The sequence below is a fragment of the Botrytis cinerea genome, chromosome 16, assembly GCF_000143535.2.
Source record: "Botrytis cinerea B05.10 chromosome 16, complete sequence".
Classification (NCBI taxonomy): domain Eukaryota; kingdom Fungi; phylum Ascomycota; class Leotiomycetes; order Helotiales; family Sclerotiniaceae; genus Botrytis; species Botrytis cinerea.
In genome coordinates this window covers 1948339-1969743 of record NC_037325.1, presented here as the reverse complement: position 1 = coordinate 1969743, position 21405 = coordinate 1948339, and the positions used below count along the sequence as shown (strand labels likewise).

General features: G+C 32.8%; 1 protein-coding gene across 1 annotated transcript; it reads left to right on the top strand.

Moving 5' to 3' along the window:
* Positions 1 to 16484: 16484 nt before the first annotated feature.
* BCIN_16g05200 (hypothetical protein) lies at positions 16485 to 19639 on the top strand. The gene has a single exon (XM_024698249.1). The coding sequence runs from the start codon at positions 17055 to 17057 to the stop codon at positions 19563 to 19565; it is 2511 nt and encodes an 836-aa protein (XP_024554066.1). The 5' UTR covers positions 16485 to 17054; the 3' UTR covers positions 19566 to 19639.
* Positions 19640 to 21405: the final 1766 nt, after the last annotated feature.

Genomic DNA, 21405 nt, shown 5'->3' with positions numbered 1-21405 from the left:
TGCAAATCTGGGCTGGATGGGCACTCGGGAAGGTCCCTAACATATTGAGTAATATTGTCAAATGTTATAGGCACTTGCCCCGAGATGAGCTTTTCCAAATGGAATGGGAGTGGTGTTTAAAGTTTTATTGCTATCCAGCTGCGCCCAAACATCGCATCGATAGGCGATCATCATCAGCCCCGTGCAAAATTCCAAGATGGCTTGATGCTGGCGCCAAGCGAGAGAATCGCTAGGGGAAATGGATTCAAACCACTCTTGAATTTGATCAATTATCGAATCAACCTCCCAGACCTTAAATGCATGCAATCTCTTTTTCGCAAGAGCCTTGAAAAATCTGGCCGCTCGGGAAAAAACCCTTTGCTGAATGAATCTAGGATGCGAAATGCTCTGAATCCACTTTGGGGCAAAAGTATGCGTACCCAAACTTCATCATTTGCCCGCTCCATTCCCATTCCATAAATTGTTGATTTAAAGCAAGCCCCTCTCTACGATTAATGATTTGATTGGACTCCCTGCGATTCCAATGATTCTGATAAAGATGTGGAGGCGCCCTTAATATTTTTACACAAAACGCTATTTCGAATCAGTTCCAAGAACATCAATGCAGTAGCTGTCGCTGATTGTTTCACAACTTCGTGATTCAAGGTTGATAAAACATGCTCGAATCCCATCAAGGCTTTATTAACATTTGAGCGCAGAAAATGAGGCAAAGATGGGAGATTGAACAATCCAAAAAGGGAGGTGGCGAGCGATAGAATGTTGATTGGGGGAAATTCCCTCGTTGCACTCTGAAATATTCGCTTCGCAATTTAGCTTCGTACATAGTTTCCTTTGCGCGGAGTGGAATTGAGCTAGAGTAGCGAGCATCGCTAGGTGCAAGAAAATTGATTTCCCAATCCCTAATGCCATTCTGCGAACCGCCCCCTTCACTTGAATTTGCACTTCTCGCAAGACTTTCACTATTGAATGTAAGATCATTTGCGAAATTCTCACCCCCCATCCCGCTAACGCTCCCTTGTGAATTTTCACTACCCCATTCACTTTTCTCTTGATCAGCCAATTCTCGCAATAAGGAAAAGCAAATATCAGCGCGAATTCGATGCTCCTCTCGAGGTTCGCAGGAGGTTTTCTCAATTTCATCAATTCCAAGATCTGTGCGGTTGACTCCATTGATGTAAGCATCAGCAGCATTTTGAAATGTGGGCATTTTACTTTTTCCAGCGCTGCCAACAGCTTTCAATTGCGCTGATCCATATGCTAAAGCATCAATATCCCTACTTTGAAAGACTTCGACAGTGGAAGTGACAAAGTGCATTTTTGATCTGGTGTAAAATTGACTGTAGGCAAGCTCCACCAACAGCTTGCTTGGACCCTTTCCGCGCAGTCATGGTAGCAGAAATAATATCCCGCAGCCACCGAGGTTGAATATTTCCAAAGGAAGCGTGGAGCGGGTTTTACATTTTGTGGCTCGCTCATCGTAATATTTCTTGATGCAGCATGGCTTCCAAAGCATAGTGAGCTCATCAAAATTGCTATTCTTCACCGGTGTGAACTGCCGCCCCAAGGTCCAACCAGCAGCGATCCATTGGAATAAAGGCATTATTGAACTGCTTGCTCCATCGCGCGCCCCAGGTTTCGTGCAATTGAGAGAATGAAGGTTGACGTTCCGAATCTTTAAAGCCCTTTCCATTGAAATATAATCGCAAGCCGTAAAAATCAACTAATTCCAATGCTTCAATTAAGCGATAGCACTCGCGAGTAAAGGTATCAAATTGATCGCTTTGATTTGGATTAATTCGATAGCCAAGTGATTGAAAGCGAGATTGAGACCCGCGAAGGCGATTTTGCTCTGTGCCGTGCGCATTTGCGTGAGCTTTCATGGTTTCCCAGTGAGAGGGTATAGATTCCGACGTGTGATGATCAAAGGCGAAGCTCATTGCAGGGTGGATCACCTCCTCGTGTAGGATTTTGCGTTGATCGTCACTAAGGTAAATAGAAATGTGCTTTTCCTGAGATTTCTTCAGGCCCTTCCTTCGGTGAAAGAAGATGTTGGGGAAAAGCAGGTAGATATTGATGGAGCTCCAATCGTGAAGTTTGCCGAAAAAAATATGAGGAATCTTTTCCGGGGAGAGCAACAAAGCGTGCTCTGCATCGAATCGAAAGGGGTTCAAATCAGCAATTGCTAAATAGTGATCATCTGAATCAAAGGGCAAATTGTAGGGAATTTTGATGTAAACGCCATGGGTGCGACCTGTTAATGGAGCATTCGTATAAGGGTAGTAAATCCACCCAGTTTTAATCGCAGCTAAACTTTTGAATTCCCCACACATACTATCAATATCTACAGTAATTGTAGGGGTTTGCTCTGCTGAAACCTCAAGCTCATGATTCAACATGCACAATGTAGGGGGCTTGGTGCGAGTTGAATCAATGCAATATTCGTCATCGCTGAGGGGCTCTGCAACTGATTCGGCTCGTTCAAAAGAGCGATCAGTAGCTCCAAAACCTTGATTGCTTTGTATACGCGAAAGATGATAGGTGCCTTCATAGATAGTGCGAAGTTGCCTTTCACTTAAGTGATCCACCATCAGGGAATGATTGCTTGAAGTTTGACGTGGCAAATTTGATGCTGTGAATATCTCCTTTCCACGTTGAAGGTGCCTTTTGCCGAGATAATTTGGAATCTCGTTTTGCTCCCGATATGGATTTCTTTCAATTGCAAATTGACGAAGGTTGATGCAATGATTGGAGTGAGATTGGCCGCTCCTAAACATTTCCTCATGATGCTTTTGAAATATCTTTTCATGTTCAACTTCCTCACAAAAAAATCCATTTCTAAAGTGAGCACAGAAGTGATCGAACGCATTGAAAGAGTAAGGATCAGATATTTCACCAAAAGGATCGCTATCCACTTCACTTCCCACTTCAATTTGATTTCCAAGATCAATTAACTCTTGCGCTGCCTCCCTTGCCTCCTCATTGCTAACTTCTATTTCATCATCATCAGTGGAGTAGTACTCTTCGTCAAAAGCAAAATCCGCATCAGACAATGCCTTTCGAATCTCAATAGTTGGCAATGGATTGCTGCTCTCAGAATAGCGCTCGAAATAAGGGGAGCCATTCTGATTGCTTGTATCAATTTCAAAGCTCCCTTCAATATCTGCTGCATCAGGAATCCCTTCGAAATTTAAAGCTTCAGGAGTGAGCCTTGAAGCGGGGTTCAATTGCGATTGAAGTAATTGAGCCTGAAGCAATTCCGCTTGATGCAATGGGGATTGATAATTCCGCTTAAAATATATAACAAACATTAGCTTCAATTTAAACTTTGAAACGATAATCGCTTGCAATTGATAAAAATGTATTTTTCGAGCCCGGCTCGAGAAATATCAAAAAACCTGAGCGAGCAGCGCTCAAATGAATAAAGGGAAAAATCTTCTTCACCTACTCTGATGGAACTCTTTTGTGAGTAGGGATTTCGATCTTGGATTGAGGAAAATTGAAAGGAATTAAGATTTGCGAGAGTGAGTGGTGGGGTTTGAAAGGGGTTAAAAGCTTTTCCAATTTGTGAGCGACCTTCTTCGACATTGCTGCTACTATCCCAATCGCAATTGCTACTATATTCATTAGCTGCATCATCCATCAACTTATTGTGATCTTCTTCAAGGATTGATTGATTCGCGCTACTCTTTTCGCTTGAGTATTGTTGATTCCGCTGCCCTCTTTCGAAAATTGCACCTCTCACATTTTGAGGCAGCGAATCCAATCTAGCAAATTCATCTCGACTGCTTTGAATTTTCAAAGCTTGAGGTTGTGGATTATTGACTTTATTGGAGTGGAGATCGCTCTCATGATCATTTAAAGAATTTAAAAAACAATTATCTGCTCCTTCCTTTGAAATTGCAATTGATGTTGAGTTTGGAATTGAATGTCTCTTTCGCGATTGTTGAGTTGCGCTTGGGGTCAAGGGTCGTTTTTCAGAGCTTTTTTCCATTGGATATGGAAGCTCGTCATTTGGAGCTAGAGCGCTCAAAGGCATTTTCCAATTGATAAAGATTAAAGTGCAATCTCTAAAGCGTTTCGAATTGCGTTAATTCAAGAACGATTCTGCATGCAATTGCTTTTGTTCCTCGCGCCAAATGCTTGCTACCCACTTGCTCTCCCTCTCCTCTTTTTCAAGCTCGAGCTTTCTTAACCGAAATGCTGCTTTGCTTTCAAGAACTCTTTTTTTTTTATCAATTAAACAATCGCGAGTTCGAGTGAGAGCTTTTGATGGAATATTTCGATTAACAATTTCCCGTATTTGTTTCTCGCCGCCTTTTGCAATTGGCCCTTTTTTTCTTGAGGAGATAAATTTTCGAGATTGAATTTGTTGCTTTTTTCTTTTTTGATCGATTTTGCAATGTTTTTGGATTTTGAATGTAGTTTTTTGCTCGCTTTTTATTTTATCAATTTGCGTCTTTTCCTTATCTTTTAAAATTTCCTTTTTTGATTTATGAACTTCAAATACAGTTGAGGAGTTGTTTTTTGCTTGTGAGTTAATAATCAAATCAATGGAGCCAGCTGGCTTTGGATTTATAGAGGGAACTTGCTTCGATAGTGTGCTTGAGGCATCAACCCTAGTGCAACTTTCTTGAAGGGATGAATTTGAGAATTGAGTTGGAGTGTGATAGAGAGATTTATAAGCGGTCGAGGAAATCTGAATTGCATTGGCTAAAGCATCGATTTGGGAAAGTAAGGAATATTGGATTGGCGATTCGTGAGCCTTTGGATCGCTGCTACTGAAAGGGTTTGTATAACGAATGGAGCGCTTGACTTTTGGTTGTCGTTCTGAGATCCAACGTTCAATGTACCAAACCCAGTATTCCGAAGCCAATCCTTTAGTCGGGTAGTGAATGATTTGTTTTGGGTGATTGAAGTGAGGCTGCTTATCTTGAAGATGTTAGTAAAGGCATTGATTCACTAGCAAGTAATAAAAAGACCTCACTTCTTTTCCAAAACTTATAACAAGCTGATAATGTATTCTTTAATAAGTTAGACGGGGGCGATTGCGTTTTAGACTCTTCAGACATGCTTATTTAGTGACAGTTTTGATTCACCTCGAGGGAAAGCGCAAAATCGCAATATAGCTTGGAAGCTTAAAGTAAGATGCTTGAAAATGTATTGATTAAAATAAAATAGAGGGTTCAACCTACATTGTGGAAGGAGAGAGGTTGAGCTTTTGCATTTAGATTGAGAGCTTGATCGAAACTGAAAAAATTGAATCAAGCTTGCACGCTCTTTCAATTGAGTGCACCCACCTTTATAGAATACACGCTCAGCCCACTTTTTTTCTTCTTCCTTGACCTTTTTTGACCTTTTTGATTTATCAAATTTAGAACCCATTGCGACTCCATTAGCTCATTTTACTAATTGAAATAAAATAAATATTATTTTGACGAGCAAATAAATAGTGATTAAAATCATATAATCAATCAAACTGAATAAAAATATTGATAGTAAGGAATTTATATTGCTTGCTAAGTAGAGAGCGAGCGTAAGTGCTATCGGTGATGCAATCGCATACATTACCTATTATCGAACCGAGCTCAATAGATCAAAGCCGAATCAAACTTCAACCGAAATTTAATCATTCAATAATTGAATTAACACTGCAAGATAGAATATCAAAAACTTTTTATTTGACACACCCTCATGTTGGATGAGCTGAAGGAAACCGAAGCAATTAACTCCCTTTGCACAAAGCAATTTGAATGCCATTCAAACGATTAAGTTAATCTCACAACCAAAATTAAATTTCAAGCCGGGCTTAACATTTCCAAAAAGCCCCATCGCATTAAGAATATCGCCCTTCCGATAGCCGAATAATTCACACCTACACTGCTCGCTCAAATCAATTTATTAAAAATCAAAAAGCTCATCCTCCTCAAAAGGCTCATCTTCCTCAAAAAGCTCATCCTCCTCAAAAAGCTCATCCTCCCCTAGGCAGCTCAATATTAGCAAATGTGCACTTGAAAGAGAGCGCAATTTGAAGATCAAATGTAAACTTGAAGCACCTAAGATTCCTTACCAAATAAATGAGCAATTCCAATATAAAAATCCTCGGGTGGCAGCTCAACCCATTTACTTTCTATTGAATGCTTCATTAGTAAATAAAGAGCTAAAATACCAATTTGTACATACCTGGCTTCACAGCTTTCAAATACATCTCGATCGAAAAAATATCATAAAACAGATTTTCACTATTCGGTTCTTCAGGCGACCAGAGCTTAATTCCATTTATATGATCCCTTTCCTATATTAGCTTTTTCGATCCGCGTTTTAAATAAAAGTAAAAATAATTGAATCGTGATATAACTAACCAGAACTCTTGTTTAGTGCATGGTGATATTGCAAGCCAGTAAAGTCGACGTGCTCCTGTTGGACTTAAAGCTTTTGTAAGGAAATTTTCCATTCTCAAGAGCAGGAGCTATCAATAAAATAGTATAAAGAAAAGGTGAAATTGACAGTAAATTTTGAAGCGTTGAAGGCAATCTTGAATCTAGAGGATGTGCTGAATTGAACTTTGAGGTTTTGAAATAAATCCGAAAGAAATTTGAAGATCTTTATATTCTGGTGTTTTAAAATATTGTTCCTAAACGATGCTCAATAATTCTCATTCTCTTGCAATATCTATCACGCACACTCCTCCCCTTTTCCTCTGTGATAAATCAAGTGATGCTCTCCTGATCGCGCCAGAAAAAAATCAAAAAGAAAATAAATAACTGCAGCCTGGACATCCATTATATTGTGCCAACCGCTCCATGACATTCGTCCTATCAAAATAATCTATGATATCAGATACAAGACTCCCTCTAATTAAATTAATAACACCTTCCACTTCATGATTATTATTATCAAACGCAGAGCAATGCAAATCCCCATTCATAAAAGCACATCGAATCTCCTGAACTATCCTATCGCTAAAGTTCAAAGCGAACCAGCTGCTGTCGATGCCACGCCCTTCTTTATTATCAACATATGGGAAATATTGATAAACGCTCTGATTGTGAATGGTAATCGTGGTTGCAAATTGAAATGCGTTTTTCAAAGCGTGCAAAGCTCTCTCTGCATTATTTACTCGATTGCGATCTGCGGCCTCATCGGATTGAAATGCAGTGATTCGAAAGTGGTAAATGCGATTTGACGAGATCCCAACAATCAATGAGCCAACGTGGCTAACAAATGCAGCGAGCTCTTCAAAGTTGATTCGCTCCGACAATATAAGTAGACCAGGCGCCTTTTGATTAATTGACCAGCACATTGCATTGAACATGTCTGCCAAATCTTGATTTGTAGCAACATCTCGCTGACCATTTCCATCAATATTGATGCGTCGCATTGTGATTGTAATAAATTCAATGAGTTTTCTTTTCAGATTGGAAATTGGAAACTAAACTAAATAAAAGAAAAGCGAAAAGCAAAAGGAAATAAATAATTATATTGTGATAACTTTAATCAATTTTGAAAGCGTGCAATTTATTTTTCGAGCCCGGATCGTGAAATAAGATTATTCAAATTTTCAAAATTTGAAAGGCAGGGGGCATTTCGCAGGCCAGGAACGAGAAACACATAATTTTGAGAATTTTCAAAATGTGACAATTATTAATGTGGTAGAGGCATTTCACAGGCCGGGGACGTGAAATACATAATTTTTAGAATTTTCAAAATGTAACAATTATTAATGTGGTAGAGGCATTTCACAGGCCGGAGACGAGAAATACATAACTTTCATAATTTTGAGATTTTTGAGATTTTCGATTTTTGAGATTTTTCCAATAGTAGACGCATTTCACAGGCCGGGGACGTGAAATACATAATTTTGAGATTTTCGATTTTTCCAATAGTAGACGCATTTCGCAGGCCGGAGACGTGAAATACATAACTTTCATAATTTTGAGATTTTTGAGATTTTCGATTTTTTCGATTTTTCCAATAGTAGACGCATTTCACAGGCCGGAGACGTGAAATACATAATTTTGAGATTTTCGATTTTTCCAATAGTAGACGCATTTCGCAGGCCGGAGACGTGAAATACATAACTTTCATAATTTTGAGATTTTTGAGATTTTCGATTTTTTCGATTTTTCCAATAGTAGACGCATTTCACAGGCCGGAGACGAGAAATACATAACTTTCATAATTTTGAGATTTTTGAGATTTTCGATTTTTTCGATTTTTCCAATAGTAGACGCATTTCGCAGGCCGGAGACGTGAAATGCATAACTTTGAGAATTTTCAAAATGTGACAGTTATTAATATGGTAGAGGCATTTCACAGGCCGGAGACGAGAAATACATAATTTTGAGATTTTCGATTTTTCCAATAATAGACGCATTTCACAGGCCGGAGACGTGAAATGCATAACTTTGAGAATTTTCAAAATGTGACAGTTATTAATATGGTAGAGGCATTTCACAGGCCGGAGACGAGAAATACATAATTTTGAGATTTTCGATTTTTCCAATAATAGACGCATTTCACAGGCCGGAGACGTGAAATGCATAACTTTGAGAATTTTCAAAATGTGACAGTTATTAATATGGTAGAGGCATTTCACAGGCCGGAGACGAGAAATACATAACTTTCATAATTTTGAGATTTTTGAGATTTTCGATTTTTTCGATTTTTCCAATAGTAGACGCATTTCACAGGCCGGAGACGAGAAATACATAACTTTCATAATTTTGAGATTTTTGAGATTTTCGATTTTTTCGATTTTTCCAATAGTAGACGCATTTCGCAGGCCGGAGACGTGAAACACATAATTTTGAGAATTTCGATTTTTCCAATAATAGACGCATTTCACAGGCCGGAGACGTGAAATGCATAACTTTGAGAATTTTCAAAATGTGACAGTTATTAATATGGTAGAGGCATTTCACAGGCCGGAGACGAGAAATACATAATTTTGAGATTTTCGATTTTTCCAATAATAGACGCATTTCACAGGCCGGAGACGTGAAATGCATAACTTTGAGAATTTTCAAAATGTGACAATTATTAATATGGTAGAGGCATTTCACAGGCCGGAGACGAGAAATACATAACTTTCATAATTTTGAGATTTTTGAGATTTTCGATTTTTTCGATTTTTCCAATAGTAGACGCATTTCGCAGGCCGGAGACGTGAAATACATAATTTTGAGAATTTTGAGATTTTCAATAGTAGACGCATTTCACAGGCCGGAGACGTGAAATGCATAATTTTCAGATTTTAAAGATTTTGAAGGGCGCAATTATTTCGCAAGCCCAAGTTGTGAAATTTTTTTTTTTGATGGGGTCAATAAATGTCAGTGCGCTCGATTCATTCCATATTCGGTAATCTAAGCGAGAAAAGGGTGTTAAGGCTTTTTAATCCTAACCCTGATTCCACTATAATAATCCTATATAATTCTAATTTATCTATTTCAATAAAACAATTTAAATGTACTAAAGGAATAGAATTATTATTAGATATATATAATCTTGTTTATATATTATATATTGAATTAAAAAATCAAAATTATAAAATTAAATTAAATAATATTGATGACGATTAATATGAAAATAAAATATTATTATGTTTTAGTATAAAAACTGAAGAAAAAGTAATAATAAAAAGGCTTTATAATAAAAATCTAATTATCCCTGAATTATATTTAGAAGCTATAAATTCGGATCAAAAAGAAAATTGGGAAAAAGCTATGAATTATAAAATAAAAACCTTAGAAAAGAATAATATCTAAGATATTATTAAAAAGAATAATAATATTAAAGAGTTAAATGTTTTAAAGATAAAATGGGTTTATAAAATCAAATATTTATTCGAAGATAATATTGAATTTAAAGTTAGATATATAGTTAAAGGATTTGAACAATTATATAGTTTAGATTATTTAAATATATTTGCTAATGTAATAAAGTAAATGATTTGGAAATTAATATTTGTTTTAGTAATAAATAAAGGGTGGTATATATATAAAATAAATATAATATTAGCTTTTATTTAAAAAAATATTAATAAAAATATATATATTAAATCTCCTAAAATATATTATAATAAAAATATAATATTAAAGTTAAATAAAGCTTTATATAGATTAAAACAATTTATTAAAATATAATATATTATATTAAAAAGTATATTAAATAAATTAAATTTTATTAATATAAAATCAAATAAATATATATTTATAAATAAATATTCAGGATTAATATTAAATATATTTGTTAATAATATTGCTATTGTAAACTCTAACAAAGTTTTAATAAAAGATTTTATAAAAAATCTAAAAAGATATTTAGATTTAAAAGATTTAGATTTTATAAAAGATTATTTAAATATTCAAATAAATTTAAATAAAGAATTTATAAAACTTTTTCAAAAAGAATATATTGAAAAATGTTTTATAAATTTAAATTTAGAAAAATGTATTCCTATAGCCACTCCTATAATTGCTAAAAATAATTTAAAAATAAATTCTAATAAAACAAATTTAAATGATATTAAATTAGTTCAAAAAATAATAGGAAAATTATTATATTTAGTATTAAGAATTAGATAAGATATTATATTTTCGATTCTAAAACTAGTGAGATATATATTTAATCTTAATAAAGAATATTTAATAGTAATGAAAAGAATTTTTAAGTATTTAAAAGGTATTAAAAGCTTTAAAACAATTTATAAAAAAGATTATAATAGTTTTATAAAAGGCTTTTACAATTTTGATTATACTAATAATAAGAGTTTTGTAAAATCTATTAATGGATATATATTTATATATGGAAATGATTTAATTAATTGGAGAACTAAATTATAATCAATAATAGCTTAAAATACAACCGAATCTGAATTAATTGCTATAAATCTAGTTGTTAAAGAAGTTATATATTTAAGAAGAATATTAATTGAATTAAATCAATATAATTAAGAAAAATTTTCAATATGGATAAACAATACAGTAGCAAAAGCTATATTTGAAAATATTATATATCATAATAAAAGCAAGTATATAGATACAAAATATTATTATATAAAAGATCTTATAAATAAAGAACTTTTAGATCTAAATTGAATCTCGATTAATAATCAAATAGCTAACGAATTGACTAAACCATTGAATAAAATTAAACTATTTAGATTTATTGATATGATTCAAAATTATAATAATTATTAAATAATTATAAGAATAAAAATTAATACTTTTTTTTATCTATTTAAAAAGGTTTTTTTAATAAGGCTAATATTAGAATATATAAATTAATACTCTTTTTATCCTTTTAAAAAGGTTTTTAATGAGGCTAATAATATTCTAAAAATAATATATATAATATATAAATATAACTTTGTAAAAACTTTGCGAAGTTATATAAAATTATATAATATTGTTTTATTCATTATTTTATTATTTTATATATATAATTAGTTAAAAAGATAATATATATTAAGAGGGACTATTGTTTATAATATTGTTTTTTATAAATAAAAATAATAATATAATATAATATTGATATCTTTTAATTTATATATATATATATATTTAAATAAGAATAAAGTAATTTTTATTATGAATTCGAATTATAATTTAATAATGAAAGATTGAAAGCTATATAGATCGATTAGATAAAATCGATAAGATAATAGTTAATTATCTAATTGTTATTTCGAAAGAATGAAAGGAAGATTAGATTCTTTATTTAAAGAATGGCTGGATTAGGAAAAGGATTTTAAATAAAGAAAGTTGATTCTAAGCGAATAAGCATAAAAAGGGATCTAATCCCTCAAATTGTAAAATAAGAAAGTTAATCTTATATAATTTTTTAATCAAAATCATGTGTTATATTATTTATACAGTCCATTAGTTATTCATTCGAGCATGCTTTCATCTTATATATATAATATATATATATATATAATCACCTTTCATATGCTTTCGACCTACGACAATTTATTTAAAAGTTTGTTTTAAAAAGTTCGTTAAAAGAAAAAGGGAATATATTCTAATTGGAAAAGAAGAAAAGGATATAAAAAATATTATTAAAAATGAATTTGAAAATCTTTTGAAAGTATTATTAAATTCAAAAAAAAAGCAAACAAATTGTTTAATACTTTATAATAATAAAGGAAATAATAAATTATATATAGAAAAATTAAGATATTATATCATTAATAAATATTAATATTTATATTATAATAGAAATTCTAATTATTAATTTATCAATATAATATATTTTTTTAATAATATTAAAATAATTGATAGAATATCAATTATATATTAAGGTAAAATAGAATAATAAATTTCATTTGTTTTTATTAGAAATCGAGATCTTTTTTATTCGAATTAAAAATACTTTTTCTTTATATTATATTTTTTTATTATTTTTAGAATTAGATTGCTTAAAGAATTATATTTAAATTTAAAAAAAATAAAAAAACTTTATAAAAGTAAATAAAATTTCTATTTTTTTTTTTCATTTAAAATTCAAAATATTATAATTCTTTACTCAACATTCTTTATTTCAAAAATATCTTTCTCTTACCTTCAAAAATCCTATTTCTTATTAATTCCCTTCCTTTATATCTTTTTTTAAAAATACTTTTATCTTTTCTATAAAATATAACTTTGCAAACTTTTTGCAAAGTTATATTTAATATAGATTTTCATAATATTAAATAAGGATAATAGTATAAATTCAAATTATTATTTATTAGATAGCCAATTTCCAGCCCCTAATAGCAATAATGAAGAATAAGATTAGGTCATAATGATTGATATATTAGACATACAACTTCAGTATATGCGATATAATGCGATAATAATTTTATAGACCCTCATCATTACTAGTATAGCTTTGTTCCCTATAGTTATTATTATATTGTATTATATATACTGAAATTGTATATCTGATATATTAATTATTATAACCTGATCTTATTCTTTATTATTGTTATTAGGGGTTGGAAATTGACTGTTTAATAAATGATGGTCTGAACCTGCACTATTATTCTCATCCGATATTATGAAAGTCTATATGAAATATAATTTCACAAACTTTTTGTAAAGTTACATTTAATACAGACTTTCATAATATCAAATAAGGATAATAATATAAATTTAGGCTATTATTTATTAGATAGTCAATCTCCAGTTTTTAGTAATAATAATAAAGAATAAGATTAGGTTATAATAATTGATATATTAAATATACGATTTCAATATATATAATATAATATAATAATAATTATAAGAAGTAAAGCTATATTAATAATAATGAGGATTTATAAAACTATTCAAATATTTTTGGAAAAAAAATGATATATCAAATATTTAGAATTCAATAATTAAATTGATATTCAAAAAAATTACAAAAACAATTTAAAAAAAATATTTATAATCACCATCATTCGAAATAATTTTTATATCAAAGTTAATATATCAATAAAATAAATAAAAATCAATAATAAAAAGATTTTTATAAGAATAAAAAAGATTCAATATATACAACAAAAAACTATCAATAAATTCAATTTATTATAATACCATTCTTATAAAGATATTATTTTTATTATAATTCTTATTATAACATACAAAATTAGATTCCAATATAAGCTAATCAAAATAATCAAATTGATTGATCTTAATATATTATTAAAAGTAATTAATAAAAAGCTTATACACCAACTAATAAATTTTTTTAAACCTGAAATACAAATTAACAAATATTTAATATTTTTTAAATTTAAAATAATTTTCAAAATCTTCAACCCTAAACAAAAACCCAAACCTTTTAAATAAAATAATAAAAATCAAAAACAATTTGATTTTAAATACAATATAATTGAAATATTTGAAAAGGAAAGTTTCAATTACTCAAAAGATATTCTATTAATAAAGAATTCATATATTGAATTCAATACTATACCATTTCCATCTCCCAACAAAAAAGTAATTACAAATTTAAAGAAATAATTAAGATTGAAAGTTTTAATAATTAAAAAAGATAAAAAGCCACAACAAAATTGTTTAATAAATAAATAGATTATAAAACAAATTGCATTATTAAGAAATAAAAAGAAAATAGAAAATATAAAACAATTTAAATTATATAAATATTTATTGAAAGTTTTAATATTAAAAGATTGATATTTAGTTTTGAAAGAAAAATTTGTAATTAAATAAATCGATTGAATAATTATAGCCGAATTAATTTTATATAGATCTAAAGGATTTTGTAATTTCTATTTTTGTTATTTAACAAATATATTAAATTTCAAAACCATTTATATAAAAAACAAATATTTTATTTATTATTTCAAAATTGTATATAAATATAAAGATTGTATTGATAATATATAAATATATAATAAGTATTTTGTTTAGTTTAAATATAATAAAGATATAAATAAGAAAAGAAAAAAGAGGATTTTTAGAATTTTGAAGTTTCGATTTTTAAATCTTTTAATTAGTGAATTAGTATTTGAATTGAAGTTATTTGTTATTTTCATAAAAGTTTATAAAATAGAAAAATAGAAATTATTAGTTATTGATTCAATTTTTATTATATTAATAGATTGATGTTTTGATTTTGTATTTATATTAATAAAAATGTATTGTTATTATAATTGGTATGAAAAATAGGGATTTGGTTTTGCTTATTATTATTATTATATCTTTTAGTAATAAGATTGTAAATAAGATTTGATGTTTTGAAAAAAATGATTAAATAATATATGGATTAAAAGTATTGTTTAATAATGATATTATTTTTTGTGTTTATTATTTAAGTAGAGGAAGATTTTAATTGTATTTTTATATATAGGAATGTTAGGGATTTGTATATTGTATTTGATTATAAAATAATGGATTATATTATAATATATATTATATATTTCTATAATAAAAATGGTGAGAGTATATTATAAATTGAAATTGTATATAAAAGAGTTAAGTCTTTTATTTTGAATAATATGGATTGGAGAATCTTGATTGAAAGTATATTTGGCAAAAATAAAATAATTTTTGATTATAGATTTTTTTATGATATTATAATTAAAAGATGATATTAGAATTATATCAATTTGATAAAATCTGATTAGTATATAAATAAATGAAATAATTTGTGGGTATTTGTAATTGAAGGAAATCTTATTTTTATTTGATTATATATGGATATGTATAGGGATGAGTTGTTTATAGTTATAATTGTTTTATATATAGTTATAAAGAAGAGAAATGATGGAATTTTGGATTTGATTTTCGAAAATGATATAAAGTATTAAGATTTGAGGGATGTTTATAGTAATTTGAAATCAATTTTCGATAAGATAGTTATGTGGAATGGATAATATGAAATTCCAAAGTTTATAATTGAATGTTATTTGATTATTGAAAACTTTATTGAATAAGTTCTTATTAGAAAATTATTATAGAATGATTATTTTGTTTTTATTAAAGCTTTATATTTATTTAAAATAATTAATAATGGATTTTATAATTAATATTGATAATATTAAAAAGAAATTTGATATTAATATTAATATATTTTTATTGATATTATTTTTAAAGAATTGATTTATAATGAAAAATTATATTATTATATAATTTCTGAAGAATTAGTAATTGAATAGAAACGGAAATATGTTTTAATTGATAAAGAAAAAGGAATATTGGAATTTTTTATGGATATTAATAATAAAGATACTATTTTTTTTCAATCGCTTTAATCTTTGAATTGTATCCACTTTTTTTTAAAAATTAAATGTGTAAAATGAAAAAGATATAAATTTATAAAATAAAATAGAATATTGAATAATAAAAGGAATAAGAATAAGAAAATTATAAATATAATGAAAAATGGCTTTATTAATAGTTGAGATTTTTTTGAATAATTAAAAGATTCAAAAAGAATATATGAAGTTATTTTTGAGGAGAGATATAATGGAAGGTTTGTTGACCGAAGTTTTTAATTAGAATTATAAAAGAAAGCGATAAATATATTTTATAATTTTGTAAACTTTTTGTAAAGTTATAATTGTAATAAAAAAAGTATTTATTTGAAAATCCTTTCTTTTATTTTTTTTAATTCTCCTTATCTATATTATTAAAGAATTATATATATTTTTAATTTTAATTGATTAAATAATTAATTGATTAAAATAAAAAGGAATATAAAAATGAAAATATATGATTTTAGAATTATATATTATTAATATTTAATATTTATAGTTTCACTTTTATAAATTTAAAAATATTATCAAAATTTCTATTTTCAAAAATCATCTTTTAAAGAATTGAATATTTAATTCTTATTGTTTCTTTCATTTCGCTACTACAATATAACAATTCATTTTATTTTATTATATATAGCTATTTGTTTTATACTTAATATATACAAAGGCTTTCTTGTGTGATCATTACCACCTTCTACTCTTTTATAATATCAGCGAATATGGGCCAGTGAGTGGAGTTAGTGGTGTATTGGAATGCCCCAGCCTCTTCCAACTCCCACTTAATGGCAATGAGGCTAATCTTAAATGGGTCTTACAAGTGGGAGTCAATCCTGGCGGGCCACCTGGAACTACTGGCTCAGGAACGCTGTACCAACTCGGAACTTTCGATGGAACGAGATTCACTGCGGAATCAGGGGTCACACAATCATCTCCTACATCAACTATTACCACGCCACCCACCGAAACACCAGCTCCTGTAAACAGTAGTATCATCTTCGAAAGCTTCAAGGGGACTGGTACCTATGCTAGTCGTGGCTGGAACGCCACTGGAGATTTACGTGGGGCAAGCCCAGCTCAAGGAACTCTTGGAGGTCAACAGCCCGTGACTGGATATTCGGGCAATTTTGTCAATACTTTTATTAATTTGGATGCTACAATTGGCACCCTAATCTCACCATCCTTCAATATAACGCACAAACAAATCAGTTTTCTCATTGGTGGAGGCAATTTACCCGGCCAAGAATGTATCAATCTGAAGATCCAGGGTCAAGTCGTCCGGACTGCTACCGGCGCGAACGCAGAAATGCTGATCCCACAAAGTTGGGACGTCTCTGACTTACTGGGCCAAAGCGCTGTTATTGAGATTGTCGATTCCTCAACATCAGGCTGGGGACATATCATGATTGACGAGATCACCTTCTCAGACGCGTCACCGGAGGTGAGCCTTTCTAGATGGGTAGATTTCGGCCCCGATTTCTATGCTGCCGTACCCTTTAACGGACTATCAGTTGCGGACCGAGTTGGTATCGCATGGATGAGTAACTGGCAATATGCATCATCAATCCCTACATCACCATGGCGAGGTGGCTTCACCATTCCGCGAAAGCTATCACTCAAAACAATCGATGACCGAGCAACCTTGATACAGCAACCTGTCGCAAATTGGACCAGTCTGGAAACCGTACCTGAATACACGAAATCTTGGGACACCGTAGCTGAAGGAACACAGGCTCTCCCATTGTCGGGGAAAACGTTCGACATCACAACCACGTTCTCAGATAGAACTTCAACATCGTCATCATCTCAATATGGACTCATTCTTCGTGCCACTAGTGACTTGGGACAACAGACACGAGTTGGGTACAACTTCGCCACTAAGAGACTTTTCGTTGACCGAACGAAATCTGGCAACGTTGGTTTTGATGGTACATTCTCAAGTACCTATTATGCTCCGCTGGCACCGTCCAGCAATGGACAAGTTACACTGCGCATTCTTCTCGACTGGTCTTCAGTTGAAGTTTTCGGAGGCGATGGGCAGGCGACACTGACCACCCAAATATTTCCGAGTGATAATGGGGTTGACATATGGCTCTTTTCGACAGGGGGTGACACTGGTGGAGTTAAACTCAATGCAAAGAGTATAGGCTCAATCTATAACACGTCTTCCAACCCAAGTTCTAGCACAAGTTCCAACAAAAGTTCTCTGGTTACTAGCTCGACTGTGAGCACAAGCACACTGAGCAGTATGACCATCAGTACCAGTCCTGTTAGCACCACGGCTACTATCAGCACTACACTAAGTACAACATCTCGAGCCAGCCCAACTCCCGCGGCTCCTTATGACTTTCGTCCGACGTATCATTTTGTTCCTGACCAGAATTGGATGAATGAGCCCAACGGACTTATCAAAATTGGCTCTACGTGGCACCTGTTTTTCCAACACAACCCTACAGGCAATTTCTGGGGTAATATAAACTGGGGGCATGCAACCAGCACCGACCTCATAAACTGGGTCCATAAACCAGTTGCCATCTCGGACGCGGACGGTATTCAGGCTTTTACTGGGACTTCATATTACGATCCATCAAATCTATCAGGACTAGGGACGAGTGTAAATCCGCCGTATTTGGCTTTCTTTACCGGATATTTTTCTTCAAGCGGAGTTCAGGATCAACGACTTGCATACAGCTTAGATCAAGGGACGACCTGGACAAAGTACTCGGGTAATCCAATCGTATCACAACAACAAGAGTCACCGCATGATGTAACCAAAGGTTTGGAGGCGCGGGATCCAAAAGCATTTTTTCACAGCCCTACGGGTAAGTGGGTAATGATTCTGGCGCATGGGGGGCAGAACAAGGTGACATTTTGGACGTCTCCCGATGCAAAGTCTTGGACCTGGAAAAGTGACTTCACTTCTGCTAATATCCCAGGACTCCCGAGTGCAATCACGGGATGGGAGGTACCCGACTTTTTTGAGCTTCAAGTTGATGGTACAACGACGAAGAAATGGGTCTTGATAGTCACACCAGCTAATGGCTCTCCGGCAACCGGAAATGGAGTATTTGGACTGACTGGGTCGTTTGATGGTGCAGTATTTACTGCAGACCCAATTGACACCAGCACTCTCTGGTTAGATTATGGACGTGATTTTGATGGCGCCATGTCTTGGGAAAATGTCCCTGCATCAGATGGCCGTAGGATCATCGCCGCCGTTGCGAACAGCTACGGTACAAATCCTCCAACGAATACTTGGAAAGGCATGCTTTCATTCCCTCGCACGTTAAAGTTAAAACAGCTCAACGGCAAACTTCAGTTCCTTCAGCTTCCTGTGAGTGAGCTAGACGCGACGGGTACGTCGCTTACAAAAATCACCAATCGAATCCTCGCTCCGGGTCAGTCCTTACTTGCGGATCTTCACGGAAAGGCGTTAGATATCCGTCTAAACTTCATCCCGGCTGCTGGTTCTACCTTAAGCCTTGCCGTCCGTAAAGGAGGAAATGAACAGACCCTAATCAAATACTCCCAATCGAGAACGGAACTTTCAGTCGACCGCAACGCAAGTGGGAATACCGGTTACGATCCTGCTGCAGGCGGAATTCACGTTGCCGCCCTTCAAGCCGACTCCAACGGTGTGGTGCATGTGCGAGTCTTGGTCGACGAATGTTCGGTGGAAGTATACGGTGGAGAGGGCGAATCAGTGATCTCTGATCTTATTTTCCCTGCGGCCAGTTCCGACGGTCTTTCCTTAACTACGGATGGAGGTAACGTTGACTTGCGATCGGTGGAAGTGCGTGCAATTACAGTATTCTAGAGTGACTTCTGTGGAGGATTGCTGCTGAGATTGTGGGACAAGTGGCAACAGAGCTTGTCAATGACCTGTGTCCAACGGTGACATTCTATGAAAAAGTCTTCTATTGTGATTTACAAGTTTCCACTTCTCATTTATCTCATATGTTGTAAGTAAAGAACACTGATCCAATGGAGCTATACCCATTAAGGGTTAGCGTAAGTCAGTGTGAATAGTATATTAACCAATTGATCAAGTGGTTGATCTAACAAGTTAAGTTAAGCAATATAGTTGATTTCAATCAAGTTATTTATGCCTATATTCTTGAGCCCAATCGTAACCTTACAACAGGCTATGAGCCCGGATGCGCAATTCCAATAGTTGCCGTATCTTAATCAACTAGCAAACTTCCTTTGCCCTCCTACCTCGACGACGACGTCGACGCCGCCAACTACGAAGTTATCCCTTCGAAGGAACGAGCGACGAGCAACCTCTATACTCAGGAGATAGTAGGTGGGAAAATCCAAAGAAATCTGAGAACGGCCCGGATAGCCAGTCTTGAACAGAGGGACAGCGGGTAAATATAGGCTTAAAGGACGACAATTTGAAGGTACTCGATACTTGATTTGATTGAACTACAGGGCTATCTACAGTGGGAAGGACTAGCTATATATATAGGCTTCTCAAGGCCTATTGCCACAGGCTTTGTAAGCCTAATCGATCACTACGATGTACAGTTTAAGGTGGTGGGCATAGGCCTACCTGCCCCACCTTACCCCGCTCAACAGCCCCCTTCCTGACCACTGTATATGCCTCCAGTACCTTATTCTAGGCTTATTAGCCCCTAAATACACCTCTTATAGGCTGGTAGTGGTAAGGGCTTAGTTAGTACGTCTGCCAGCATATTCTCAGTATTGCAGTACGCTACAGATGCCTTCCTATAGGCTACTAAATCTCGAATATAGTGGTACCGAACTTCTATATACTTAGTCCTTCTATAGGCTATAGGGTCCTTAGCCAGTGCAATGCAGCCCTGATTGTCACTGAATATAAGCACTTCTAGGTATTCTCCCAAGTACCTATACCTCCCTAGCTCTTTATTTAAGGCCCTGAGTCATTGCCCCTACTTACTAGTCTCAGATAGAGCTATATATCCAGCTTCAGTGGTTGATGTACTAACATAGTGCTGTTTCACTGAATTCCAGGTAACTGGGCTGCCTAGTAATAGGTATAGGTGCCCTGAAATCGACCTTCGATCAGTGGTATCACCGGCATAATCGGCGTCATAATACCCCTATAATATAGGCTTTCCTTGCCCTATATGGCTATATTCTAGGCAGTAGCCCTGGGTGCCAATTAGGTACCTAAGCACCTATAGAACAGTATTCCAGTACCTAGTTGCTGGTATACTATAATTCTGGCTTAGCTGCCCTACTATGTAAGCAATATCAGGTCTAGTGCCCTTAATATACTATAAGAGGCCTCCTATAGTGCTCTAATATAGAGCTTGATCAGTTGGAGGCTTATTCTCAACCCCTTTAATTAGGGTATTCCGGTCCGTTATAAAGAGGTTCATAGGTTTAGCCTCTCTAAACTTGAACCTGGCAATTAGGTTCTTGATATAGACCCTTTGGTTTAATCTTAAAATCCTTACCTCTCTGTTTCAGGTTACTTGCAGACCTAAAATCACATCTACATCCCTATTACGAATACTTGTCTTCTGAGTTATATAGAAGTGGTCAGGTTATAAGATACTAGTAGTCAATAGAACTAATAGTATTATTATAGATTTATTATTGAAAATAATTATATAGGGAATCGATAGTAATATAATAGTAGATAATAAGTAGTAATTTAAGTTGAA

Bases quoted from the DNA above. Each gene is read 5' to 3' on its own strand.
- BCIN_16g05200 (XM_024698249.1), top strand. From the start codon at position 17,055: ATGCTGATCCCACAAAGTTGGGACGTCTCTGACTTACTGGGCCAAAGC.